At 46.9% G+C, this 27,695-nt stretch overlaps 1 protein-coding gene across 1 annotated transcript in view; it reads right to left on the bottom strand.

Annotated features, from left to right (window-relative positions):
* The window catches only part of LOC309399555 (ficolin-2-like), an 81,365-nt gene extending 61,326 nt beyond the window's left edge, over nucleotides 1-20,039 (bottom strand). The window contains exons 1-6 of the mRNA XM_081967498.1: nucleotides 19,748-20,039; nucleotides 18,486-18,652; nucleotides 7,663-7,790; nucleotides 7,202-7,331; nucleotides 6,927-7,000; nucleotides 4,155-4,215 (exon numbers count right to left, since the gene is read on the bottom strand). Coding sequence (XP_081823624.1) covers nucleotides 4,155-4,215; nucleotides 6,927-7,000; nucleotides 7,202-7,331; nucleotides 7,663-7,790; nucleotides 18,486-18,519 — 427 coding nt within the window. The 5' untranslated portion in view covers nucleotides 18,520-18,652; nucleotides 19,748-20,039. The remainder of the gene's footprint in view (nucleotides 1-4,154; nucleotides 4,216-6,926; nucleotides 7,001-7,201; nucleotides 7,332-7,662; nucleotides 7,791-18,485; nucleotides 18,653-19,747) is intronic.
* Between the last annotated feature and the right edge of the window lie 7,656 nt (nucleotides 20,040-27,695).

Below are 27,695 nucleotides of genomic sequence, written 5' to 3'. Positions count from 1 at the left end.
GCGTTTCAAGGTTTTGACCACCATCTTTAAAGCGCTCCATGGCATAGGGCCCAGTTACCTGCGGGATCGCGTCCTCCCACATACATCCCAGCGGCCAATTCGCTCTCACAGGGAGGGGCTTCTCCTGGTGCCGTCCGCTAGGCAATGCCAGCGGGCGACGCCAAGGAGTAGGGCCTTCTCTGTGATGGGCCCAACCCTCTGGAATGACCTCCCCCCCCGACATTAGAACCACCACCGACTTCCGCTCCTTCCGGCAGAAACTAAAGACTCACCTGTTCCGACTGGCTGGCCTGGCATAATTTCAACGCCTATCTCCTGGCATTTATATTTTTACTGGTTTTTAAGGGGATTATTCTGTAGACTTAATTTTATTGGGTATTGGGATTTTAATGTCTGTTTATTTTAATTATTTATTAGCAATACAGTCCTGCACATCTTTTATCCTCCTCTTATCCATCTATTTTATATTTGTATATATATATTGTCCATTTAGTAATTTTAATTGTTTTAATTTTGTTCTTTGACATGGACTGTACACCGCCCCGAGTCCCTTTCGGGAGAGGGGGCGGTCTATAAGCGCTAATAAATTGAAATTGAAATTGAATTGGTCCAGCTCCCCAACAATCTGAGGGACCGTGAATCGGCCCCCTGTTCAAAAGGTTTGACGACCCATGTTCTAGAGGGAGGCACCCCATCTGCTTCAAAGCAAAGCCGCAAGGGGAAACATGGGGCTAGTACAACATGAGATGTCCTCTAGTGATGATCCTCTCTTCCTGCTGGTTGGTTATCCGCAGAACCACATTTCCAATCCAAAGTCAAAGGATCAGTGGTCCAATGGCCAAAACTATGCTGGACTTCAAATCTGGGGATAAAGTGTGAACCAGCTAAATAACCACAGAGTAACTTTCCTGATTTTGTAGAAATATGAACAACATGACTGAAGGCTGTCTGCTTTTGTCCCTTTCCCCTTTCAGTGGGTCCACCAAAGCAACAGCTTCCTTGTTGATCAAAGAACACACCTGCTAGTTAAACACATGGATAATTCTTCATTCTGGAGGGAGGCACCCCATGTGCTACAAAGCAAAGCCGCAAGGGGAACAATGGGGCGACAACAGCATGAGATGTCCTCAGGTGATCCTTTCTTCTTGCTTGCTGATTATCCGCAGAACCACATTTCCAATCCAAATAAAAAGTCAAAGGATCCAAATCCAAAGTCAAAGGATCAGTGGTCCAATGGCCAAAATTATGCCAGACTTCAAATCTGGGGAAAAGTGTGAACCAACTAAATAGCCACGGAGTGTAACTTTCCTAATTTTGTAGAAATATGAACAACATGACTGAAGGATTAAAAGCAGCAAGGCAATGAGAAGGTTCAATCAATCAAAATAGAGCTGGAAGGGACCTTGGAGGCCTTCTAGTCCAACCTCCTGCTCAAGCAGGAGACCTTCTATCATGTCAGATAGTTGGCTGTCCAGTATTTTCTTAAAAACCTTCAGTTATTGTTTTTGTAGCTTACCAAGAAGTAGGTTGTGGTTTACTTTGTCAAATGCCTTCTGGGGTCAAAGTATACTGTTTGCCCAGCTTTTTGCTGGTCTACTAATTTAGCCACTTTGTTAAAGAATGAAATGAGACTGGTTTGCCATGATCTGTTTTTAACAAAGCCATGCTGGCTACTAGTTATAACTTTATTTGTTTCTAGATGTGAATACAGATTATTTTTTCAAGTATTTTATCCAGTGTTGGTCAGTGCTTTGAATTCCATGATGGAAATGGTCCAATTGCAACCCAAGATTTCAAGATCCTTGAAAACCATTGAGAAAAGAGCCAGGAGATGCTTCCTTTTTCAGCCTTTGTGCTCTTCTGGAAAAAGCCACTAGAGAATTTGGCCATGGATGTTATGTTTGAGAAGTCAGGCCCTTCTCCATCTGAGGTCAGGGAGAGGCTGCTGGCCCAAAGCCTGAGTTTTCTTACACAGGGTTGTGAACTACTCATGAAATAAACTCAAAGTGTCGCAATGTGTAAAGATACAGCATGGATAAGCAAACATTTCTAAAAGCCACTGGGGGAGTAGAAAGAATTGTGTAAAATTGGATGTTTTCTCCCTGTTGGATGAAATAGTCAACTAGTTCAGTTCCAAACTGGGAGAAAAACACTGGAGACAAAATGGAGGCTAGAGGATGATTGGAAAGATGGTTTAATGATGGACAGGACCACCAAGCACATGGGTTCTGATGCAGCTGACCACATGGAGTTGAGAGTGGGGGGTGGGTATACCTTCTCTTGGGATTTGCACTTGAGCTTCCTGTTCCTGTGCAAGAACATGTATTCTATTGGCTGTTGTCAGACTGCCATGGGGACATGTAGGGGTTAGTAGGGGTCATAGCTGGCTCTATAGGCAAAGTACAAATCCTAGGTGTTTGTCTGAGCTAAGTTTGTTTGAAGTTTGGAGGGTGGTGCAATAATTCTTATTGTGGCTTAATGCCTTTATCCTAGTTTGGATCTTGGGTGAGGGCTAATCTGCCTTTGTTCAGACTTTGCTGCAGGAAGTGATGGATTACCAAAGCTGCATTTCTAAAAGCTGCCCCGGCTCAGTATCTGCTTTTGAGGGCTGGGGGCTGACGCTCTGAGTTTCTGTCTCCCTTAAGATTTTTTATTTCTCTTTTAGGGGAAATACTTTATCCTGCCTTTTTAAAATATGCCTCAAAATATTTTACCCTTCTAGGAGGGGGGTCGGTGCTAACTTTCTACACCCTGTTTCTCTAATCCTCGGCCAGTGGGACTCCAGGAACAAGAGGTGCAGCTCTGACCCATGGGGCTTCCCCCTTCTTAATGCACAGCCCAGCGGCTCCATGGAGGTGCCCAGGAAAAGTCCCAGGGGAGGAGAATTAAGGGCCCTCCAAGCAGCCTTTCAGGGACTGCTCCCTTTTTTTTGGCTTTATTCTCCTGTGGTTCAAAAGGCAGATCCCCCTGTTTTTCTTAAGATGGCAAGAAAATAACTGAGAGGGACCGAAATGGGTTGGCACCTTTAAGGGCACTGAATCCATCCTGCCCACTGATTTCGGCAGAAGCCAGAATGCAAAATGCCTGCCCAATTGGAACATTTGACCTTCAGACCTCAAGATTCTTCTCCCAATAAAGCTGTTTTATGCATTAATCTATAAAGTAATCCATCAGTCAGTAGAACAACCATAGAACCAGTCTTGCCAGATTTTGCCTCTTCCACGGGAGGAAAGGGGAAATTGCTATTGTTTCTCTGAGGTTACAGCAGCACTTTATTTATTCTGAGATACAGGATGGGCAAACAGATGCAGGTTTTCCCCGTGTGTTTACTGGTAGAAAGGTGGGAGATTTATGTGGTTCTGTAGGCTGTGGCTAAGAGGGATGGGCCAAGCCTTTGTGGTGGTGTGTTGGGGTGCTCAGAGCCCTTCCTTTGCCAAAGGCTGGCAGATTTTATCCCCTTGGAATAAAGGAGACTTAGAGACCGTCAGCTGGATTAAAGATCATAATTTTATTTGCTTATTTATGGTATTTATTTAACATTCGTTGACTGCCCAACTCCAGTGGACCTGAAGGAGAGCAAAGGGGAAAGCCCACCCACCCCGATTCTGCAAGATCATTTAATCATGTGAATTTTGTAAAATGCAAGCTCTCTATCAAGATAGCAAATCAAAAGCAGAGGGGAAGGACTAGATGCCCTTTGGAAACCTCAGAAGGAAAGGCCCATCAGTTGAAGGAGTCACCTAAGCCACAGGCCGGATTTTCATTTCGGAGAGCTTGTAGGAGTAGTGGTAACCTTTCCCTGTATACCAGTTGATGCCATCGGCAAAGGTTTTGTGTTCCCCCAGCAAGTATCTCCCATTAAGATTGGCGTAGTGACAGCTATTGTACCACCAAGCACCTTTGTACGTCTCAGCGCAATTGAACGCTCCGGGGTGTTGCCGCTTCTCCCAGGTGGAGAAGCCCATGTTGTTGTGGATGGAGAGTGAGTCGCCTGGGAGGCAGAGAATGGGGTAGGTGTGGGGAAGGCCAAGCAAAGCTATCTCCAGGACATCGGCCTGCCAGGGAGGCCTTCATTGGCCTGACTGGCACTACCCAATTCCAAGAGACTCATCTCAAGGGATGCTGAGGCCCCCTGGACTTTGTCAGGGACTCACCTGCAGGGCCCCCCATGAAGGCGCCCAGAGTTAGCCGATACCAATCGGATTCTGCCGCCACCTTTTAATCTGCCGTCGATGGGAGAAGCGTCTGAGGGGGTTCGGGAGTTCATGGCTTCCATGACAGCCATGGACCTGACCCAGTTAATTCAGGGCCCTACTCACGAGGGAGGCCACACCCTGGACCTTGTTTTTGTCTCTGGCCAGTGGACGAGTGATCTGGGAATAGGGGATCTAGACACTATTCCCCTGTCATGGTCGGATCACTCACTTCTCCGGCTGGACTTCCCTGGTGCCACCCCCCGCCGCGAGGAGGCGGAACTGGAAGGTATTAGATGGTTCCGCCCCAAGCGCCTGATGGAACCGGATAGGTTCCAGACGGAACTTGGGCCACCTACTGTGGACCTGACCCGCCCCCGAGTGGAGGACCTGGTAGACGCATGGAATAGTGCGACTACCGGGGCCCTAGACCGGGTGGCGCCTTTGCGGCCTCTCTTGCGGCGACGAACCACCCTGGCACCTTGGTTTACCGAGGAGCTAAGGGTGATGAAACGCCACAAGAGACGCCTAGAGAGTCGTTGGAGATCCTCCCGTTCCGAATTTGACCGAGCACAGGTACGAGCATATTTGAAGACGTACCTTGTGGCATTAAGAGCGGCCAAACGTCAACATTGTGCCGCTCTTATTGCGTCTGCAGATAACCGCCCTGCTGCCCTGTTTCGGGTGACCCGTTCCCTCTTGTTTGAGAGACCACGGGAAGCCCCATTACAGGGCAGAGCAGAGGAGTTTGGGAATTATCTACAGGATAAAGTCGCTCAAATCCGGATGGGATGGACCCCTTTCAGTGATTCAGTAGAGACGCCCGTTGCGAGTCTTGAGGGACCGCTTTGGGAGGAGTTCGACTCGGTTACCATCGAGGATTTGGACAGGTTGCGTGGACGTCTGCGACCTACCACATGTTTATTGGACCCGTGTCCCTCCTGGCTTGTACTGGCATCCTGGGAGGTTACGCGCGACTGGCTCCTGGGCCTGGTGAACGCCTCGCTGGGTGAGGGTTCTCTACCGGCCGCCTTGAAAGAGGCGGTGGTGAGGCCCCTGCTCAAGAAGCCTTCCCTGGACCCAACGGACCTAGTCAATTATCGTCCAGTCTCCAACCTTCCTTTTTTAGCGAAGGTTGTAGAGAGTGTGGTAGCACAGCAGTTCCCACGTCACCTGGAGGAAAATGATTATCTAGACCCGCGCCAGTCCGGCTTCCGACCCGGGCACAGCACAGAGACGGCCTTGGTCGCATTGGTTGATGATCTCTGGAGGGCCAGAGATAGGGGTTGTTCCTCTATCCTGGTCCTATTAGATCTCTCGGCGGCGTTCGATACCATCGACCATGGTATCCTGTTGCACCGGCTAGAGGGGCTGGGAGTCAGGGGCACCGTCTTACGGTGGTTTGGCTCCTACCTCTCTGATCGGACGCAACGTGTGTTGACAGGGGAGCAGAGTTCGACCCGGAGGCCACTCACATGTGGAGTGCCACAGGGATCGGTACTCTCGCCTCTCCTGTTCAACACATATATGAAACCGCTGGGCGAGATCATCCGTGGTTTTGGGGTGGGATATCATCTGTATGCTGATGATACTCAGCTATACATTTCCACCCCGAACCACCCCAATGAGGCCGTCGAAATGATGTCCCGGTGTCTGGAGGCCGTACGGGTCTGGATGGATGGCAACCGACTAAAACTCAACCCTTCCAAGACGGAGTGGCTGTGGCTTCCGGCCTCCCGGTTCAACCAGGTGTTTCCATCTCTGGCCATCGGGGGCGTCCAACTAGCCCCCATGGAACAGGTGCGCAATTTGGGCGTCCTCCTGGATGCCCGGCTGTCCATGGATAACCATGTAACAGCCGTGGCAAGGGGGGCGTTCCATCAGGTCCGCCTGATGCGCCAATTGCGCCCCTTATTGGACCGGGATGCCCTACGCACAGTCACCCATGCGCTAGTGACGTCTCGCCTGGATTACTGCAATGCTCTCTACATGGGGCTTCCCTTGAGATGCACTCGGAGACTACAGTTGGTCCAGAACGCGGCCGCGCGGGTGATTATGGGGAGGACTAGGTACTCCCCTGTAACACCTCTCCTGCGCGAGCTGCACTGGCTTCCTGTGGTCTACCGAGTGCGTTTCAAGGTTTTGATTATGATCTTTAAAGCGCTTCATGGCACAGGGCCTAGTTATATGCAGGATCGCATCCTGCCCCACACATCCCTACGACCAATTCGCTCACACAGAGAGGGACTTCTCCGGGTGCCGTCCGCCAAACAGTGCCGGGGGGCGACACCCAGGAGCAGAGCCTTCTCTGTGGTGGGCCCAGCCCTGTGGAATGACCTCCCCCGTGACATCAGGATTACTTCCGATCTCCGCTCCTTCCGTGTACAGCTGAAGACCCACCTCTTTCAATTATCTGGCCTGGCTCAATCGTAATTATTCTTATTCCTCCTAACTGTTTTTAAATTGTATTTTAAACGTTAAATCTTAATTTTATATCGGGTTTTTACAATTGGGGTATTTTAATGCGGGTCTTTTAACTGTCTATATGATGTAAATTGTTTACCTCCTCCGAGTCCGTGTTTGTGTATCTGTATGTATGTTCTGTATGTACGCCTATGTGTTTTATATATTTTCTGTGTTTTATATGCCCCATTGTACGCCGCCCCGAGTCCTACTTGGAAAGGGAGCGGCTAATAAATTCAAACTTATTATTATTATTATTATTATTATTACCTTGAAAGATGCATATTTAGCAAAGGAATTCTTGTTGTCTAAATCAGTCAGGTCGACATGCAATTCATTGTTTCCTAGGAGGAAGAAAACAGCCATTTGAGTCCGTTGGCGCACTTCCCAGTCACCAAAACTCACAGTCCTGCAGGTATGTTTCTCTGGCACCTCCCCCATCCACAGAGGGGCTGAAGGCCCATTCAAGGCTCTTCCCAGCAAGGGCCTGCACCCCTCTCCCATGGCAACAAGAGGGTTCAGGGCTGCAAAGGTAAGCCCCTCACCTAGCGAGGTCAAGCGGTGAAGATTGTCGTTCCCCAGCCAGAATTCAGTCAGCTGGTTTCCAAATCCTTTCTTGTAGGGTTCCGAGTCCCGGAAAAAGTCCACCGAGCCATCCAACCGCCTTTGGAAGACCTGCGGGGGGAGAATCGGGACCTTTAACATTCCCTCTGGGCATGTCCCCAAATTAAATGCTTTCTCTCCCTACATCCCTCCCTTCACAAATTTTAGGGGTCTCAGGATTGGCCTTCTCCACTCAGAAGTGCTGGACACCCTCCCCCAGGATCCCTCCGGCTGCCATCCTGGCTTCAGGAAAGACTCGGTTTCTGGTTCATCCCATTCCTGGCAAGCAGCAAATTTACAATCCTGGGTGGAGTCTGCCGTGGGGCACAATCCCACAGAAGTTCTCTCAAAGGCACGGTGGTCAGAAGTGCCACATGCCTTGGCCACCCTCTGCCGGACTCACGATCCATCCGCCTCCATCGGTGTCCATGTCACACAACACCTCCAGGGGCTGGCAGTCCTGGGGGTAGATGGTGTACCAGCCGCTCAGGATCGTCCCTCTTTTCAAGAGCTCTTTGCAGTTTGGGGCACCTGGGCAGAAAAAAGGCAGAGGAGATTGGCGCTCTCTATGCCAGGGTCTTTGCCAAAATGCCTCTTTTCCTGCTGGCTGGTTGTAGGGAGAACCAGATTTCCAATCTGGAGTAAAAACCAGTGGCCCAATGGCCAAAATTATGCCAGACTTCAAATCTGGGGACAGGTATACACCACGTAAATAATCATGTTGCAACTTTCCTGATTATGTAGAAATGTGGAAAATATGACTGAAGGATTAGAAGACAATGAGGTTTGGTCAGGTGCTGTGAATCCCATGAAGAAAACATTCCAATTTCAGTCCAGATTTAGAGATACGTATCTCTGCTATGACAACTGTCTGTTAAAGAGCCAGGAGAAGCCTCCTTCATAGACTCCCCTGGGAAAAACACTAGAGAATTTGGGATAGATTTTTGTCTCCGAGAAATCATATTAGTTGCTTTGAGAGCAATCAGGGGACCAATGAACGGTTGCAGGAACTGGGCCTGGCTAGTCTAGGGAAGAGAAGGACCAGGGGAGACAGGATAGCATCTTCCAATATTTAAGGGGCTGCCCCAGAGAAGAGGAGCGGGTCAAGCTGTTTTCCAAAGCACCTGAAGGCCAGACAAGGAATTATGGATGGAAACTGAACAAGAAGAGATTCAACCTGGAAATAAGGAGGAATTTCCTGACAGGGAGAACAATCAACCAAGGGAACAGAAGTTGCCTTCAGATGTTGTGGGAGCTTCACTACTGGAAGCTTCCAAGAAGAGACTGGGCTGCCATCTGTCAGAAATGGTGTAGGGTCTCCTGCTTGGGCAGAGGGTTGGACTAGATGACCTACAACGTCCCTTCCAACTCTGTCAACCTGAATCTGAATCTAATCTGAATCTCTTTGGTATCATTGCAAAATGTGTCCATTCTGCCAGGTGGGCAATTAGATCAAAGGAACGTTCCAAAGAGAATTGTATTTCTAGGGAATCCTCACTAGCAGACCTGCTTTTCTTGCACTTCTTTAGTGATGGGTGTCCGTGAGCTGTTTTATCTTGCATTGTGCAATCCTCTTTCGAGAGTTATTTTGGGGGACCTAGAAGTTGGAAGCCGCTTTAGAAAGCAGCTGGTCTGGCTCTCTGCTCGGGGCATGGCCCACCACAGCTTCTCTGGCCAAGGGGCCATGCTATCTCAGATAATTTCTCACACAACTCTCCCACCCGGAATGGAGTGTTGGTTGGTTTAGATAGGTAACAGATTAACAGAGTTGGAAGGGACCTTGCAGGTCATCTAGTCCAACCTCCCTGTCCAAGCAGGGGACCCTACATCTGCCTCTACCTAGGATTGAACTCACAACCTCCTGATTGTGAGGCGAGAGCTGCGTTGCGTAGCCTTCTCTCCACCCTCAGATTGTATCTTACTAGCGTGCTCCTTACTTGCAGAGAAGATGACTAAAGTTTTGGAAACTAAAACATATGAAGAACAGTTGCAGGATTTGGGTTTGGCTAGTCTAGAGAAAAGAAGGACCAGGGGAGACCTGGTAGGAGTATTCCAGTATTTGAGGGGTTGCCCCAAAGGAGAGGGGGTCAAGCTATTCTCCAAAGCACCTGAGGGCAGGACAAGAAGCAATGGATGGAAACTAACCAAGGAGAAAAGCAACCTGGAATTAAAGAGAAACTTCCTAACAGTAAGGACAATTAACCAGGGGAACGACTTGTCACAAGAAGTTGTGGGGGCTTCACCACTAGATGTTTTTAAGAAGAGACTGGACCAGTGGTGGGTTTCAAATTTTTTTAGAACCTCTTCTGTAGGTGTGGCCTGCTTTATGGGAGTGGCTTGCCAGCAATGTGACCAGGTGGGAGTGGCTTGCCAGCCATGTGACTGGGTGGGCATGGCCAACTTGTAAAATGTGGTGAAACTCACTTAACAACGCTCTTGCTTAGCAACCAAAATGTTGGCTCAGAAACTCTGGCATTTGAAGCACGCAAGTCTTAAAGCTGTCAAGTTACAAGACCCTTGCACCCCTAACCCTTTAGGGGAAAAAAGCCCCAGGGGTGTTCAAACTTGACAGCTTTAAGACTTGTGGACTTCAACTCCCAGAATTCCTCCTCTCCCTCTTCATCTTGTTGATGTGTGGACGGGAGGGGGAGGGAGCTGGAACCGGTTCTAAACGGCACTGTAGATTTGTGGAACCTCTTCTATAGAAGAGGTTAGAACTGGCAGGAACCCACCCCTGGACTGGACAGTCACTTGTCTGAAATGGTACAGGATCTGCTTGAGCAGGGGGCTGGTCTAGAAGACCTCCAAGGTCCCTTCCAGCTCTATTCTGATTCCAAGAGCTGTGGTGCCCAAGGAATTAACCTCTGTGCAATTAGGATGACTTGAATGGCATGCCATGGGCCATGCTATAGAAGAGGTGAGGTTGCTTCCAAAGAGAAGGAACAGAGGAAAAATAAATAAATTCCGCCAATTATTTAAATGTTAAATTATAGCTCACGGGTATTGCTTAGAATCCCTGATCCCTGAATTGTATTAGATTCCCAAATGTAAAATAAATAAAGCTGCACTGAGCCATCATAAGAACAAACATGGATGGGTAAAATGGATTGATTGTATACAGAATAAATACCAGACTAGGAGTTATTATGTAGCCTTTAGGTAAGAATGTTTAGACTGATAGATGATCAGAGTAAATAGTATATGGGATGCTTGGAATTGTTAGAGTGGTGTATAGCGGAAGTCAGGGGGGAGGTCTGAGTGGGAGGTGGGGGTGGGTTAGGGTGGAGGGTGGGGTAATATATATGCATAATTAAACTAGAAGATGGGATTAATGAAATATTGTTATTTTAAGAGAAATTTATATTATGATTTATATATGTTTAATTAACTTAGAAGATGGAATTAATGGGCTATTGTTACTTTAAGAGAAACTTATATTATGATTGTTGGGAGGTGAGGGGGCACAATATTTGATTGAGTAATCTACTTTAAGACGGGGGAGGGGAGGGGGTAAAGTATTTGGTATAATATTTGAATGAGAGAAATTTTTTGGGGGTTGGGGTGAGGGGAGGGGGCATAGTATCTGTATGAGATTTACATTGTATGGTGGTGGGGTTAAAAGGGGGAAAATTTGTTTGTATAAAACTTTTTCAATAAAAATAAAATAAAGCTGCACTGAGCCATCATAAGGACAAACATGGATGCAGATATGCAACGGCACTTCCAGAGGTCCCCACGTTCTCATCTTTCATTTGCTCCTAATTCGCACACAAAGCAAAGCTGGACTGAGAGACCTTTCTCACAGCGGGTTAAACTCCACCAATCCTTAACCGAAAGCCAAGCTCTCTTTATTTATTTGTTTTATTTAGTCTGTCACTCATGCACAAGATAAGAGCAATAAGAACAAACATGAATAAGGACCCAGGAAATGGGTACAAAAATAAATGGGGACAGTTGGAAGGGAACGTTAGGCACGGTGGTGTGCTTACGCACGGCCCTAGAGCAGCAATAAGGTTGGTGAGGGATGGTGTCTGCGCAGTTTTACGGAATGCCAGGCGTAAAACTGGCATTGAAACCAAGAACGGAGTGGGCAGGTCTCCAGCTCCTTCACCTTTGCCAGCTGGCAGGAAAAGCAACAACATTTCCCAGAGTGTGCTAGAAAAGGAGTCTTCAGAATCAAGCTGGAAAGGGACCTTGGAGGTCTTCTAGTCCAACCCCCTGCTCAAGCAGGAGACCCTGTACCATTTCAGATAGGTGGCTTTTCTTACAAAAAAAAGCTCTAATGATGCATGTCCCAAAGATGCTTTTTCAAGAGGCAACTGGACTTTCTGGTTGTAGAGCAACTTCGTGCTGGAATATTTATTCCCCTTTCTTCTTCAGCCTGTGATTCCACCACTTGCCCCTATGAAGAAGGTTTCTTTGCCCCGTTATTCCCAAGGTGCTGTCAGGCTCTTCCCCATTTGGACATTTACGAAAGAGAAACCCTCGACTCCATTCTTTGAAGCGAAAGGCTCTTTTACTAAAGTCTTTTAAATTCGGTTTGTGTTTTTTGGATATGGATTTAATTTTTTTTAAACTTTTGGGATGTATGTTTTTTTAATGTTGTACGCCGCCCTGAGTCCTTTTGGAGAAGGGCGGCATATAAATCCAAATAAACAAACAACAAACAAACAAAGTCAAGTGGTTACGGCATAAGCAAAGCCACATCTGAGTATTCCTGTGCAAAGTTTGCATTTCCCCCCCCTCTTTTGACCAGTCCAATCGTATTTGCTTTCGATGTTTTGGGAACGGCTTTGAGGTTTGGTGCCTCTTTGGTGGAGATTTGCATTTTATTCATGGGCTCCATCCTTAATTAGCTGGTACATTCCTGTTTGACACCTCCGGTTCCTGTCACTCTGTCACCCTCCCCCTGCTCGCTCCCTTCTTCCCTAATTTCCTCCACCTTCCCTCCTGTTTTATGGCAGGATGCCAGCTGAAGCGAGTGTGCTGACACTTCCCTTGGAAATTGCCAATTCTCTGCAACCCTCCTGATTGCCCCCTCCCTTCCCACTCTGGAAGGGCCAAGCTGGGAAGGTCCTCTCTGGGGGTGGAGAGAAGGCTACGCAATGGGGGACAAGCCATTCCTGGGAACCCAGGAAAAGGTTAGCCATTGCTGTTGTAGGTCATCTAGTCCAACCCCCACCCGGCCCAAGCAGGAGACCCTACGCCATTTCTGACGAATGGCAGTCCAGTCTCTTCTTGAAAACTTACAGTGCTGAAGCTTCCACAACTTCTGAAGGCAACTTCTGTTCCATTGGTTGATTGGTCTCACTGTCAGAAAATCCCTCCTTATGTCCATGTTGAACCTCTCCTTGGTCAGTTTCCATTGTATGTTTGAGCCTCCAGTCCCCTCATCATCCTGGTTGCTCTTCTCTGCATTTTTTCTGGAGTCTCAACCTCTTTTTTATAGTGTGGGGACCAAAACTGGATGCCATATTCTAGCTGTGCTCTTAAAGGTAAAGGTTCCCCTTGCACATATGTGCTAGTCGTTACAGACTCTAGGGGGCGGTGCTCATCTCCGTTTCAAAGCCGGAGAGCCAGCGCTGTCCGAAGATGTCTCCATGGTCATGTGGCCGGCATGACTAAATGCCAAAGGTGCACGGAACACTTTTACCTTCCCACCAAAGGTGGTTCCTATTTTCCTACTTGCATTTTTATGTGCTTTCGAACTGCTAGGTTGGCAGAAACTGGGACCAGTCACAGGAACTCACTCCGTTACGCGTCGCTAGGGATTGGAACCACTGAACTGCCAATCTTTTTTATCGACAAGCTCAGTGTCTTAGCCACTGAGCCGCCACGTCCCTATAGCTTACTAAGGCTTTGTAGAGTGGTATTAGTACCTCCCTCCCTTGATCTCAATGCAATTTAGGATTGCGTTGGCTTTTTTGTCTGCCGCCGCACACTGTTGCTTCATATTTAATATAGTTGTCTGCTAAGACTCCAAGATCTCTCTCACCGTTCCTTCCGTCTGCTTCAGTACCCGGTGTTTCCTTTCAGCCTTGCCTGGGAACAAGGTCTGGCCTCAGATCTGGAGGATAATCAGAGCCTTCCAGAGGCCGTGTTGTCTCTCCTGACTCAGAGAGGATGGCCTGAACTTGGATCCAGAATGTTGCATCACAGCAAAAATACTGAAGATGTTTTGCATCTCATCCAAGAAGAGCTGAAGAAGCTTCTTGGATGAGAAGTGAAACGTCTTGAAAGAAAAACCAGTAAGTCCAGTTTCCTCTTGAAAAAAGCACCTTTGGGAAAAACATGGCTTGGAGGACTGAGAATCTCCCTAGACCTCTAGTGATGAAGCATCTACAACTTCTGAAGGAGTTCTTCTGAGTTAATTGGCCTCACTGTTAGGAAGTTTTTCCCTTAATTGCAGGTTGCTTCTCTTGGTGAGTTTCCATCCATTGTTTCTTGTCCTACCCTCTGTTGCTTTGGAGAATAGACTCTCTCCTCTTTCGGGCAGCCCCTCAAATATTGGAATGCTGCTATCATCACACACACACACACACACACACACACACACACACTCCTTCTTTTGGCCTAGCCCAGTGGTGGGCAACCTTTTTTTTCAACTGAGCCAAATCTCGCCAAAACCACGATTGAAATTTATTTTGAGAGCCACATTTTTAAAACCGAAAATACATAGGATGGTACACTGTTTTTAGTTTCAATAAGTTTTTATTGAGAATATTCTGCATGCAAGTATCCACATAGGTCGGGAGGATACAAATAACACAACTAATAAAATAAAAACTTTAGAACGATATTATTTATCGATAACGTTAAATTCCGTAAAATTTGCCTTACAATGTAGAGAAAATTACATCCTGACAATGACTGACAAAGTCACAACCACTAATGTGAACATTGGCCTTGCATTTCCTTGGATAGTTTGAGTAAGTCAGGTTGGTATGTTGTTGTTTTTAATTTCATCTCTCTCTCCCACTTTCTTTCTTTTTTTTCTTTTTCTTTCTCTCTTTCTCTCTGGCTCTTTGTCTCTCTCTCCCTCCCTCCCTCCCTCGCTCTCTGTCTCCCTCTGTCATTTTCTCTGGGTGTCTATCTGTCTGTCTCTCTCTCTGTATCTCTGTCTCTCTCTCCTCCTTCCCCCATCTCTGTCACTCTGTGTGTGTGTGTGTGTGTGTGTGTGTGTGTCTGTCTCTCCCTCTGTCTCTCTCCCCTCCCTTCCTCTCTCTCTGTCACTCTGTGTATGTGGGTGTGTCTGTCTCTCACTCATTCACTTAATCACTCACTCTGTGTGTGTCTCTCTCTCTGTCTATCTATCTTTCTCTCCGTCCCTCCCCCTCTCTGTCTCTCTCTGTCTGTGTGTGTGTGTGTGTGTGTCTGTCAGTCTCTCTCTGATTCCCTCCCTCACTCCCTCTCTCTGTTCCTCTCTGTCTGTCTGTCTCACTCACACACACACACACACACTGTGATCACCTTGTTGAGTGTTCCAATCACATTTGAAACACTCAACAACTGGCTTGCATTTATGGTATTTTGCAGCATTCTGCTATGACTGCAGAATGTTGCAAAATACCATAAATGCAGGCCAGTTGTTGAGTGTTTCAAATGTGATTGGAACACTCAACAAGGTGACCACAGTGTTTGTGTGTGTGTGTGAGAGAGAGTGAGACAGACAGACAGACAGAGGAACAGAGAGAGGGAGTGAGAGAGGGAATCAGAGAGAGACTGACAGAGTCTGACAGAATCAGAGAGGTACTTTTAACTACCTGGCAGCGGCGTTTTTCCTTGGGGGGCTCCTCAGAACATCCCAAGACTTCGGAGGGAAGCTTACAGCCCAGAGCAGGAGCAAAGCCCCTTTCCCAACTGGCCCTTCCTCCCTCAGAACGCTTCGGAGGGAAGCTTCTGCAAAAGCCCGGGCGAGTGACAACAAGTTCCCGCCGTTACGAAGTCTCGGAGGCTGTAATTTTCTGAGCTGTGCGCGCGCGCCTGTTTTCCACGGCGTGGAGCAGCAGCGAGGCTCTGCGAGGCGAGCGATGATTGCGGAGGCCGTCAACGGTCCCCCCTCACGTTCCTCGTCTTCCTGGATGGCATCCTGAGTCATTGCCAGCCACGCAGAATCTCACCGCTGCTCCACGCCGTGGAAAACATGCGCGCGTGCACAGCTCAGAAAATTACAGCCTCGGAGACTTCGTAATGGCGGGAACTTGTTGTCACTCGCCCGGGCTTTTGCAGAAGCTTCCCTCCGAAGCCCAAGAGGAGGGAGGGGAGCGGGCGCCCGGCACACAGAAGAGCCACATTAAAGGGTGTAAAGAGCCGCATGTGACTCACGAGCCGCGGCTTGCTGACCACTGGCCTAGCCAAACCCAGTTCCTGCAACCGTTCTTCACATTTTTTTAGCCTCCAGGCCTTTAATCATCTTAGTTGCTCTTCTTTTCACTTTTTCCAAAGTCTCAATATCGTTTTTGTAATGTGGTGACCAAAACCGGATGCAGAATTCCAGGTGGGGTTTTAATGCATCTGGTAAATGCAGTAAAGGGGTTTATAAAAGGGTACTAATAGGATTTATAAAGGGGTACTAATAGTTCACAGGGACACGGTGGCTCAGTGGCTAAGGCGCTGAGCTTGTCGATCAGAAAGGTTGGCAGTTCGGCGGTTCGAATCCCTAGCGCTGCGTAATGGAGTGAGCTCCCGTGACTTGTCCCATCTTCTGCCAACCTAGCAGTTCGAAAGCACGTCCAAAATGCAAGTAGAAAACTAGGAACCACCTTTGGTGGGAAGGGAACAGCGTTCCGTGCACCTTTGACATTTCATCATGCCGGCCACATGACCACGGAGATGTCTTCAGACAGCGCTGGCTCTTCGGCTTTGAAACGGAGATGAGCACCGCCCCCTAGATCCGGGAATGACTAGCACATATGTGCGAGGGGAACCTTTACGTTTTACCTTTACTAACAGTTCCCAAGGCTCCTTCTTGGGTCAGCCTTTTCTCTGTGTCTGTGTCAGATCTTCTGAAAGGCCGCTAAACCTGTGTTGAAAGTCAGACCAGCTCACAGGTACATGCAGATGAGGGAGGGGGAGAGGAATTGATACAGAGGGGTGTATATTTTCAGCCAGTGATGCCAGGGAATGTACAGCCAGCAACGCCTCCGCAAGCTTCCATGACGCTCCAGCTGCTTGGCGGAGCGTCCCGCAGGCGCTGTACGCACCATGCGCAGAAGCGCTAAAGGCTTTAAAAGACAGGAAAGGAGCTCAGGCGGGTGGGTGGGCCTTCCGGAGCACTGAACCGAAACAGTACCCAGTGCTCCGGGCAGGCTCTGGTGCGCCCGTACCAGGGCGTACCACCTGCAACCCACCACTGCATGGGGTGCTTATATCTGGCCTGCTGGGGCTGCCCTGGAAACAGCGAAGGACTGGCCCACAGTGCCTCTGCCAGAGAAAATGAAGCTCGAGAGGACCACACACAGCCCTCCAGAGCTCCGCTTTCACTGGCAGAGGTTCTGCAGGAGGCCATCAGTCGAAAATGGAGCTTGGGAGCCTGTTTTTGCTGGCAGAGTGCTCGGCCCACCACAGGCGCCCCCAACACAAGTGACGTCAAGCTGGCCACGCCCACCATGGCCACGCCCACTTCCCCCCCCAAGTCAAACACAGCCCTGATGTGGCCCTCAATGAAATCATGTATTAACTGCAGCTAGAACGGTATTTGCACAACGTTGGAAAAGTGAAGAGATCCCTACTTGATGAGAAGGAAACTATTAGAATGTGCAGAAAAGAATGGACTAATATTAGCAATTAAAGAGAAAGAGCAAGCTGAATACTTTATGATTTGGGAAGTATTTTACCAATGGTTGGAGGGAAAGAAAGGAGTTTGGAAATGAAGAAAACTAAAAAAATAAGTAGATAATAGATAAATATATAAAATAGTTAGTATGTGTATGATAAGACTAATGATGTTTAATGTTGATATATTATTACTAGAAGATAGTAAGAAGAAAAATGGAGAGTTTTATAATGTTTAAATGCTTGGTTTTATTATAATACTAAACTTAGGGAAATAATGTTAATATTGTTAAGTAAGTAAGCTCCCCATTAGGAGAGCAAGTGTGCAGAGAAGCGTAATGAGAGTGGTATGGACGAACACGCACAAACCAGCATACAGGGACACTGAATAGTATAAAATATAGTAGTTTACTATGTGGAAATATAGAGGTATTCAGAGTCCAGTTAACAGTCCAAGTCATACACGGTTCAGTCATTCAGTTATCAAATAGCCAGTCTAGCACACAAAACAGCTAACAGTAGCAAACCACAGTACCTCACAATACACCGATCAGCGTCTAACAAACAGAGAGCTAACAGTCATTTTGTCTCCCTCTTATGGCTGCTTGAGGTAACAAACCAATTACATCTCTCTAGCATTTAAAGTAACAGCTACATTTGTTACAATCATAGCTTATATACATTGCCAAGCCTAGTGTTACATCCCTAACAAATATGAATGTGAAAGATGTGGCAAAAGAGGAACGATGTTGCACAGAGATGTTTGTGCCCAGATGACACACGGCTTGAGGAAAGATGGAATGTTTATTTTTGTAATTGAAAAATAATAAAAGTCTTTAAAAAAAAGAAATCAAGTTTGACACCACTGGTGTAAGGTCTCCTGCAGTGGTGGGATTAAAACGTTTTTACTACTGGTTCTGTGGGCGTGGCTTTGTGGGTGTGGCATGGATTTGTGGGCATGGAATTGTGGGCGTGGCAGGGAAGGATACTGCAAAATCCCCATTTCCTCATGATCAGCTGGGACTCAGGAGGCAGAGAATAGATGGGGGCGAGGCCAGCCAGAGGTGGTATTTACCGGTTCTCTGAACTACTCAAAATTTCCGCTATTGGTTTTCCAGAACTACTCAGAACCTGCTGAATCCCTCCTCTGGTCTCCTGCCTTGTGCAGGGGGTTGACTAGAAGACCTCCGAGGTCCTTTCCAACTCCATCATTTTGTATTCTGTAAATCAACCCAGTTGGATTCTGTGAAATTCTAGAAGCCTGGCTAAATATGAACTCTGCTTGGAGGTGTGTTCAGCCGTCCCTGAAACTGACTCTGCTCGACTTTATTTTGTTATTTTTTAACATATTTTCATTAAACAGGTTTTTTTTTAAAGACACCCCCCCAATTTTTTTTTTGCAATTTCCTTCTGTAAATGCAATTTCCACCTTGGTATACATCCACTGCTCACCTTTAAATGAGCTGCTTCGGCTGGCTTCCCGCATCCTTCTTGACCACGGAGAAGAGTTGCAAAATCTACAAGGGCTGAATTCACACGGCGTCAAGCACTCCACCCAAACTTTGCTGCCGGCAACATGGGAACTCAACTTCTATCTCCTAGCCTGTTTAGCCCGGAGCCTGTAGCAGGATTTGCAAACCAGGTTATTACAGGTAACGAGTGTTGCTGATGCCAAAAATCTTACTGCAATTTTTCAGGCATGTTCTTTCCTAGACATGAAGCCTCTGTTCCTTCCCCTTGGCTTTGGGGTTTTGGAAACTTTAAATTTCTCAGGGTGGGATTTTGAGCATCCTGGGTGGGCTTACACATCCCCCCCATGGAGGAAGGAGCTTTGGAGTGTAGGAAGTTAGCACCCACCCCTCTCCTAGAGAAATGAAATATCCTGGGAAATTTTGAAAAGGCAGAATATTATATTTCCCTGGATCAGAAATGGAGAAACATGTATTTAGGCAGGAAGCAGACTCACTCTTAATAGCCCCCACCTTTGTCAATGGGCCATTAAAAGGCCTGAGTCAGTCTATTCTATTCTACATAACAAAGATCTCCCCCCTCAGCTCCAGGGCGATGGGATTAAGACATGATAGTATTAGCCCTTTACCCATCTCACACCAAAGGGCACCTGGGAAGAAGCAATGCTCAACCAAACGTGGACTCAAAACAGTCTAAAGAGTTGCCCCTGCATGGCCCCATGGGAGTCTGACAACCAATCAGAATACATTTCTTACACAGGAACAGGAAACAGAGAGGTGGGGCCAAACAGAGAGTATAAAAAAAACCAGCAAACCCCTTTTTTTCCCCTTTCTTGTTCTTCGCCCAACTGGAAGCATCTGATCCTCTTTTCTGTTCAGAAGCTCAAGTCATCCGATCCTGTCCACCATTAAGCCATCTTTCCAAGCAGCCTCCATGCTTCCATTGTCTTTTCCCCCCACTTGGAACTGAACCCAGAAGGACATTTCTTCCAACAGGGGCAAAGAGAGGGACTCCTGTGGGCGCAAGACCAGCCCTGCCACCCATGCAAATACCACTCAAAGAGGCTGTGGCATTGATTGAAAACTTTCCTGCAAAAGGAGAAGTGAGAGGCCAAGAGCAATGCAGTTCCTCAAACCTTTAACCTAGTTGCAGCTGCTGATGTGTGGAAAGAATTCAGAAATACTTCTTGGGGAGGAGGGGTGGAAACACCAGGAGGGACCGAGCCAGAGTATTTTTGCCCTTACCTGGGGAGGGCAAGGTTTCTTCACTGCTGTGATGCAACGTTCTGGATCCAAGTTCAGGCCATCCTCTCTGAGTCAGGAGAGACAACACGGCCTCTGGAAGGCTCTGATTATCCTCCAGATCTGAGGCCGGACCTTGTTCCCATGGCAGGGCTGAAAGGAAACACCGGGTACTGAAGCAGACGGAAGGAACGGTGAGAGAGATCTTGGAGTCTTAGCAGACAACGGATTACATATGAAGCAACAGTGTGCGGCGGCAGACAAAAAAGCAAACGCAATCCTAAATTGCATTGAGATCAAGGGAGGGAGGTACTAATACCACTCTACAAAGCCTTAGTAAGCTATAGGGACGTGGCGGCTCAGTGGCTAAGACACTGAGCTTGTTGATAAAAAAGATTGGCAGTTCAGCGGTTCCAATCCCTAGTGCCACGTAACAGAGTGAGCTCCCGTTACTGGTCCCAGTTTCTGCCAACCTAGCAGTTTGAAAGCACGTAAAAATGCAAGTAGAAAAATAGGAACCACCTTTGGTGGGAAGGTAAAAGTGTTCCATGCACCTTTGGCATTTAGTCATGCCAGCCACATGACCATGGAGACGTCTTCGGACAGTGCTGGCTCTCCGGCTTTGAAACGGAGATGAGCATCGCCCCTTAGAGTCTGTAACGACTAGCACATATGTGCAAGGGGAACCTTTACGTTTAAGAGCACTGCTAGAATACGGCATCCAGTTTTGGTCACCACACTATAAAAAAGAGGTTGAGACTCTAGAAAAAGTGCAGAGAAGAGCAACCAGGATGATGAGGGGACTGGAGGCTAAAGCATACAATGGAAACTGACCAAGGAGAGATTCAACATGGAAATAAGGAGGGATTTTCTGACAGTGAGAACAATCAACCAATGGAACAAAAGTTGCCTTTGGAAGTTGTGGGAGCTTCAGCACTGTAAGTTTTCAAGAAGAGACTGGACTGCCATTAGTCAGAAATGGCGTAGGGTCTCCTGCTTGGGCCGGGTGGGGGTTGGACTAGATGACCTACAACAGCAATGGCTAACCTTTTCCTGGGTTCCCAGGAATGGCTTGTCCCCCATTGCGTAGCCTTCTCTCCACCCCCAGAGAGGACCTTCCCAGCTTGGCCCTTCCAGAGTGGGAAGGGAGGGGGCAATCAGGAGGGTTGCAGAGAATTGGCAATTTCCAAGAGAAGTGTCAGCATTCTCGCTTCAGCTGGCATCCTGCCATAAAACACGAGGGAAGGTGGAGGAAAGTGGGGAAGAAGGGAGCGAGCAGGGGGAGGGCGACAGAGTGACAGGAACCAGAGGTGTCAAACAGGAATGTACCAGCTAATTAAGGATGGAGCCCATGAATAAAATGCAAATCTCCACCAAAGAGGCACCAAACCTCAAAGCCGTTCCCAAAACATCGAAAGCAAATACGATTGGACACTGATGGACTGGTCCAGTGGTGGGCAACCTTTTTTTTCAACTGAGCCAAATCTCGCCAAAACCACGAATGAAATTTACTTTGAGAGCCACATTTTTAAAACCGAAAATACATAGGATGGTACACTGTTTTTAGTTTCAATAAGTTTTTATTGAGAATATTCTGCATGCAAGTATCCACATAGGTCGGGAGGATACAAATAACACAACTAATAAAACAAAAACTTTAGAACGATATTATTTATCGATAACGTTAAATTCCGTAAAATTTGCCTTACAATGTAGAGAAAATTACATCCTGACATTGACTAACAAAATCACAACCACTAATGTGAACATTGGCCTTGCATTTCCTTGGATAGTTTGAGTAAGTCAGGTTTGTATGTTGTTGTTTTTAATTTCATCTCTCTCTCCCACTTTCTTTCTTTTTTTCTTTTTCTTTCTCTCTCTCTCTCTGGCTCTTTGTCTCTCCCTCCCTCCCCCATCTCTGTCACTCTGTGTGTGTGTGTGTCTGTCTCTCACTCACTCTGTGTGTGTGTGTGTGTGTGTGTCTGTCTCTCCCTCTGTCTCTCTCCCCTCCCTTCCTCTCTCTCTGTCACTCTGTGTATGTGGGTGTGTCTGTCTCTCACTCATTCACTTAATCACTCACTCTGTGTGTGTCTCTCTGTCTGTCTATCTTTCTCTCCCTCCCTCCCCCTCTCTGTCTCTCTCTGTCTCTCTGTGTGTGTGTGTGTCTGTCTGTCAGTCTCTCTCTGATTCCCTCCCTCACTCCCTCTCTCTGTTCCTCTCTCTGTCTGTCTTTCTCACTCACACACACACACACACACACACACTGTGGTCACCTTGTTGAGTGTTCCAATCACATTTGAAACACTCAACAACTGGCCTGCATTTATGGTATTTTGCAGCATTCTGCAGTCATAGGACCAAAATTGGTTGTCACTCGCCCGGGCTTTTGCAGAAGCTTCCCTCCGAAGCCCGAGAGGAGGGAGGGGAGCGGGCACCCGGCACACAGAAGAGCCGCATTAAAGGGTGTAAAGAGCCGCATGTGGCTCCCGAGCCGTGGGTTGCCCACCACTGGATTGGTCAAAGGAGAGGGGGAAAATGTAAACTTGGCACAGGAATACTCAGATGTGGCTTTGCTTATGCCGCAACCGCTTGACTTTAGTAAAAGAGCCTTTCGCTTCAAAGAATGGAGTCGAGGGTTTCTCTTTCGTAAATGTCCAAATGGGGAAGAGCCTGACAGCACCTTGGGAATAACGGGGCAAAGAAACCTTCTTCATAGGGGCAAGTGGTGGAATCACAGGCTGAAGAAGAAAGGGGAATAAAAAAAGATATTCTGCCACGAAGTTGCTCTGCTCTATGGGAGGAAATGACAGAGGCCAGACTATTGAAGACTTTATCTGCAATTTCCAGGGGGATGCCGTCAGTCTGGTGAGATTCTTGTAAATAGGTGATCTGCAATCAAGAAAGATCTTTGGCCTACTCGTGTTCTCTGGGGCAGCCCCTCAAATACTGGAACGCTGCTATCGTGTCACCGCTAATTCCTCTTTTCTTTTGACTAGCCAAAAACCAAATCCTGCAACCGTTCTTCCTATGTTTTAGTCTCCAGTCCTTTGATCGTCTTAGAGAAGCAGCCCCCAGCCTGAATTCTTGAACAAAGAGCCTCTTGGTTTTTTTGGCACCACAAGGCCGAGTCTGAAGCTCCACTCTTGCCCACCTGATTCAGGCAGATGCCAACTGGCAGAGCTGAGAAGGTCGAGGACCTGTGATTGACTGCAGAGCCTGACTCTGAGTTTGACCTACAGCAGGAGACTGTAGAGAGCCAGGCTGGCCCTCCCAATGTTGTAATCATCTGGAAATAACAGTATGGAATGAAACTCCTGCTATACTTAAGGAACAATGGAATCCGGGGCAACCTTTCATCCACTTGGCATGGGGAAAGCTGAACTTTGGAGCGATTTCTGGCTGACGTTTGCTCTGCTTCTATCGCCATCTACTGGCCAAGTCAGCAACTGTTTTCCAAAGCACCCGAAGGCCAGACAAGGAAGAATGGATGGAAACTGACCAAGGAGAGATTCAACTTGGAAATAAGGAGGAATTTCCTGACAGTGAGAGCAATCAACCCATGGAACAGAAGTTGTGGGAGCTTCATCACTGGAAGCTTTCAAGAAGAGCCTGGACTGCCATCTGTCAGAAATGGTGTAGGGTCTCCTGCTTGGGGGGGGGGGGGTGGACTAGATGACCTACAAAGTCCCTTTATTTTATTTATTTATGCACTTTGTCAAGCATGTATTAATTAGACCACGTATATATGTATAAACATGATTTAGTATACATGGCAATGGCTGGTCTAGGGAAGAGAAGGACCAGGGGAGGCAGGATAGCAGTGGTCCAATATTTGAGGGGCTGCCACAGACATGAGGAGGTCAAGCAGATATTTTAATTGGGTATTTTTAGGGTATTTAAATATTGCTTTTAACTACTTTACTTCAGATATGTACAGTTTCTTATTGCCTCCTCTTTGTGTTTGTATTTTCTATTTATTGATGTGTTTTTATTTGACTGTACACCGCCCCGAGTCCCTTTGGGGAGAGGGGGCGGTATAAAAATCTAAATAAAAGTAAAGTAAAGTAAAGTAAAGCTGTTTTCCAAAGCAATAATAATACAATACAATACAATAGTAGAGTTGGAAGGGACCTTGGAGGTCTTCTAGTCCAACCCCCTGCCTAGGCAGGAAACCCTATACCGTTTCAGACAAATAGCTATCCAACATCTTCTTAAAGACTTCCAGTGTTGGGGCATTCACAACTTCTGGAGGCAAGCTGTTCCACTGATTAATTGTTGTCACTGTCAGGAAATTTCTCCTCAGTTCTAATTTGCTTCTCTCCTTGATTAGTTTCCACCCATTGCTTCTTGTTCTACCCTCAGGTGCTTTGGAGAATAGTTTGACTCCCTCTTCTTTGTGGCAACCTCTGAGATATTGGAACATTGCTATCATGTCTCCCCTTCATTCTCTTAAGCTAAACATACCGTTCCTGCAACAGTTCTTCATATGTTTTAGTCTCCAGTCCCCTAATCATCTTTGTTGCTCTTTTCTGCACTCTTTCTAGAGTCTCCACATCTTTTCTACATCGTGGCGACCAGAACTGAATGCAGTATTCCAAGTGTGGCCTTACCAAGGCATTATAAAGTGGTATTAACACTTCACGTGATCTTGATTCTATCCCTCTGTTGATGCAGCCTAGAACTGTGTTGGCTTTTTTGGCAGCTGCTGCACACTGCTGGCTCATATTTAAATGGTTGTCCACTAGGACTCCAAGATCCCTTTCACAGTTACTACTACTGAGTAAGGTATCACCTATACTGTACCTGTGCATTCCGTTTTTGTTGCCTAAATGTAGAACCTTACTCTTTTCACCATTGAATTTCATTTTATTAGATAGTGCCCAATGTTCAAGTTTGTCAAGATCCTTCTGAATCTTTAGCCTATCTTCTGGAGTGTTAGCTGTTCCTGCCAGCTTGGTATCATCTGCAAATTTGATGAGTTCCCCATTTATTCCCTCATCCAAATCATTGATGAAGATGTTGAAGAGTACTGGGCCTAAAAAGCACCTGAAGGCCAGATAAGGAACAATGAATGGAAACTGAACAAGGAGAAATTCAACCTGGAAATAAGGAGGAATTTTCTGGCAGGGAGAACAATCCACCCATGGAACAGAAGTTGCCTTCGGAAGTTGTGGGAGCTTCACCGCTGGAAGCTTTCAAGAAGAGACTGGACTGGCCTCCGTCAGAAATGGTATAAGGTCTCCTGCTTGGAGGGGGGGTTTGACTAGATGACCTACAAGATCCCTTCCAACTCTGTTCATCTGTTAATCTGATGACCACAGATTCTCCGTCGTGAAAGGAGACACCATTCAACGTCTCCAACAGGCTTATGGATAAGCTAAGCAGGTGACAAATGTCTCTACAGGTAGTCCTCACCTTACGACCGCAAGGTCCCTTCCAACTCTATTCTGATTGATTGATTGATTGATTGATTGTAGAAATAAGGAGATATTTCCTGACCGTGAGAACAATCAATGGATGGAACAGAAGTTGCCTTTGGAAGTTGTGGGAGCTTCATCAATGGAAGCTTTCAAGAAGAGACTGGACTGCCATCTGTCAGAAATGGTGCAAGGTCTCCTGCTTGGGTAGGGGGTTGGACTAGATGACCTACAAGGTCCCTTCCAACTCTACTAATCTGTAGCTGTATCTAAACTGGGACTTTGAACAAAGATTCAATGTTACAACACTGCTAAGAAAGGGACCTAACAACCTGTAGTTACATGCTTGACAATGGACTCATATTTACGACGGTCGCAGTGTCCCGCGATCACGTGATCAGTTTTTGCAACCTTCTGACCAGCAAAGCCGATGGGGAGGCCAGACTCACCTAACACCTCAACAAGTTAACAACTGCAGCGTTTCATTTAACAACAAGAAAAAATAGCAAAATGGGGCGAAACTCACTTAAGAGATCTCTCACTTGCCAACCAAAATTTTGGGCTCAATTGTGGTCCTGGACTGCCTGTATCTCATTGCCAATGGAGCAGGTAAGGAAATTAGGTTCAGCAGTTCACCTGCCCTCCAGTGAATTAGATTTCTACGATGCAAGCCAACCTCACACTGGCTGCTGCTCAGCCCCTTAGATGCATGCAGGGAATGAATGGGTCAGCAGTTCTCCAAGTTACCTGCATTTTCAGGTAGATGAGGACTCCCCAAAGAGCCAAGTTGTGGTTTACAAAGTAAAAGGTACTCAGAATAGAATAGAATGGAATGGAACGGAACGGAACAGAACAGAACAGAACAGAACAGAATAGAATAGAAAATTAGAATAGAATGGAATGGAATGGAACGGAATGGAATGGAACGGAACGGAATGGAACGGAACGGAACGGAACAGAACAGAACAGAACAGAATAGAATAGAATAGAATAGAAAATTAGAATAGAATGGAATGGAACGGAATGGAACCGAACGGAACAGGACAGGACAGGACAGGACAGGACAGGAATAGGAATAGGAATAGGAATAGGAATAGGGATGGGATGGGATGGGATGGGATGGGAGTAGGAATAGGAATAGGAATAGGAATAGGGATGGGATGGGATGGGAGTAGGAATAGGAATAGGAATAGGAATAGGGATGGGATGGGATGGGATGGGAGTAGGAGTAGGAATAGGAATAGGAATAGGGATGGGATGGGATGGGATGGGATGGGAGTAGGAGTAGGAATAGGAATAGGAGTAGGAATAGGAATAGGAGTTCAAAATTACACCAATTTTTCCTTTCTTATTTTCTCCATTGGTATATTTTGCTATTTATTTATTTATTTATTTATTCAATTTATAGGCCGCTCCCTCTCCACCAAGGGACTCGGGGCGGCGTACAATTCAATATACAACAAATAACGAGGAGGAGGTATATACAAAAACATTGTACAATACATAAATAAATAATCATAAGTTAAAAACAACACAGTAAGATTAAAACAAATTAAAATACCCGAAAAATCAGACTTACTTTAAAATTTAAAATTGTCCAGGGGGATTAGAAAATGTAGTTATAATTCAAGCCAGGCCGGCTAGTTGGAACAGGTGGGTCTTGAGTTTCGTGCGGAAGGAGCGGAGATCGGTAGTTGTCCTAATGTCAGGGGGGGGTCTTTATTTATTTATTTATTTATTTATTTATTTATTTATTATTAGCATTTATATACCGCCCCCTCTCCCGAAAGGGACTCGGGGCGGTGTACAGTCCGTATTAAAATACAACAGATTAAAATGTAGAAATAACTATATAAATACATGTATAAGAGGAGGGTAAAATATGCCAAACTGTACAGCTAATAAATAAATCAATACAAAAGTTTAAGATATCAAGTTAAATTTAAAACAATATCCCTCTAAAAACCAGTAAGAATGTGTATGCCAGGAGGTAGACGTTAGAATTATGCCAAACCAGCCAGTCGGAACAGGTGTGTCTTCAGTTTCTGTCGGAAGGAGCGGAGGTCAGTAGTGGTTCTAATATCGGGGGGGAGGTCATTCCAGAGGGTTGGGCCCATCACAGAGAAGGCCCTACTCCTCGGTGTCGCCCGTTGGCATTGCCTCGTGGACGGCACCAGGAGAAGGCCCTCCCTGTGAGAGCGGATTGGCCGCAGGGATGTATGTGGGAGGATGCGATCCCGCAGGTAACTAGGCCCTATGCCATGGAGCGCTTTAAAGATGGTGATCAGAACCTTGAAACGCACCCGAAAGACCACAGGTAGCCAGTGCAGCTCGCGCAGGAGAGGTGTTACGTGGGAGTACCTAGTACTCCCCATGACTACCCGCGCGGCTGCGTTCTGGACTAGCTGCAGTCTTTGGGCGCGTCCCAAGGGAAGCCCCATGTAGAGAGCGTTACAGTAGTCCAGGCGAGACGTCACCAGTGCATGAGTGACTGTGCGTAGGGCATCACGGTCCAGAAGGGGGCGCAATTGGCG

This window comes from Natrix helvetica, assembly GCF_964273705.1.
Source record: "Natrix helvetica genome assembly, chromosome: 15".
Lineage (NCBI taxonomy): Eukaryota > Metazoa > Chordata > Lepidosauria > Squamata > Natricidae > Natrix > Natrix helvetica.
Note: the sequence above shows the minus strand (reverse complement) of the source record. Positions and strands in the feature narration are given on the sequence as shown.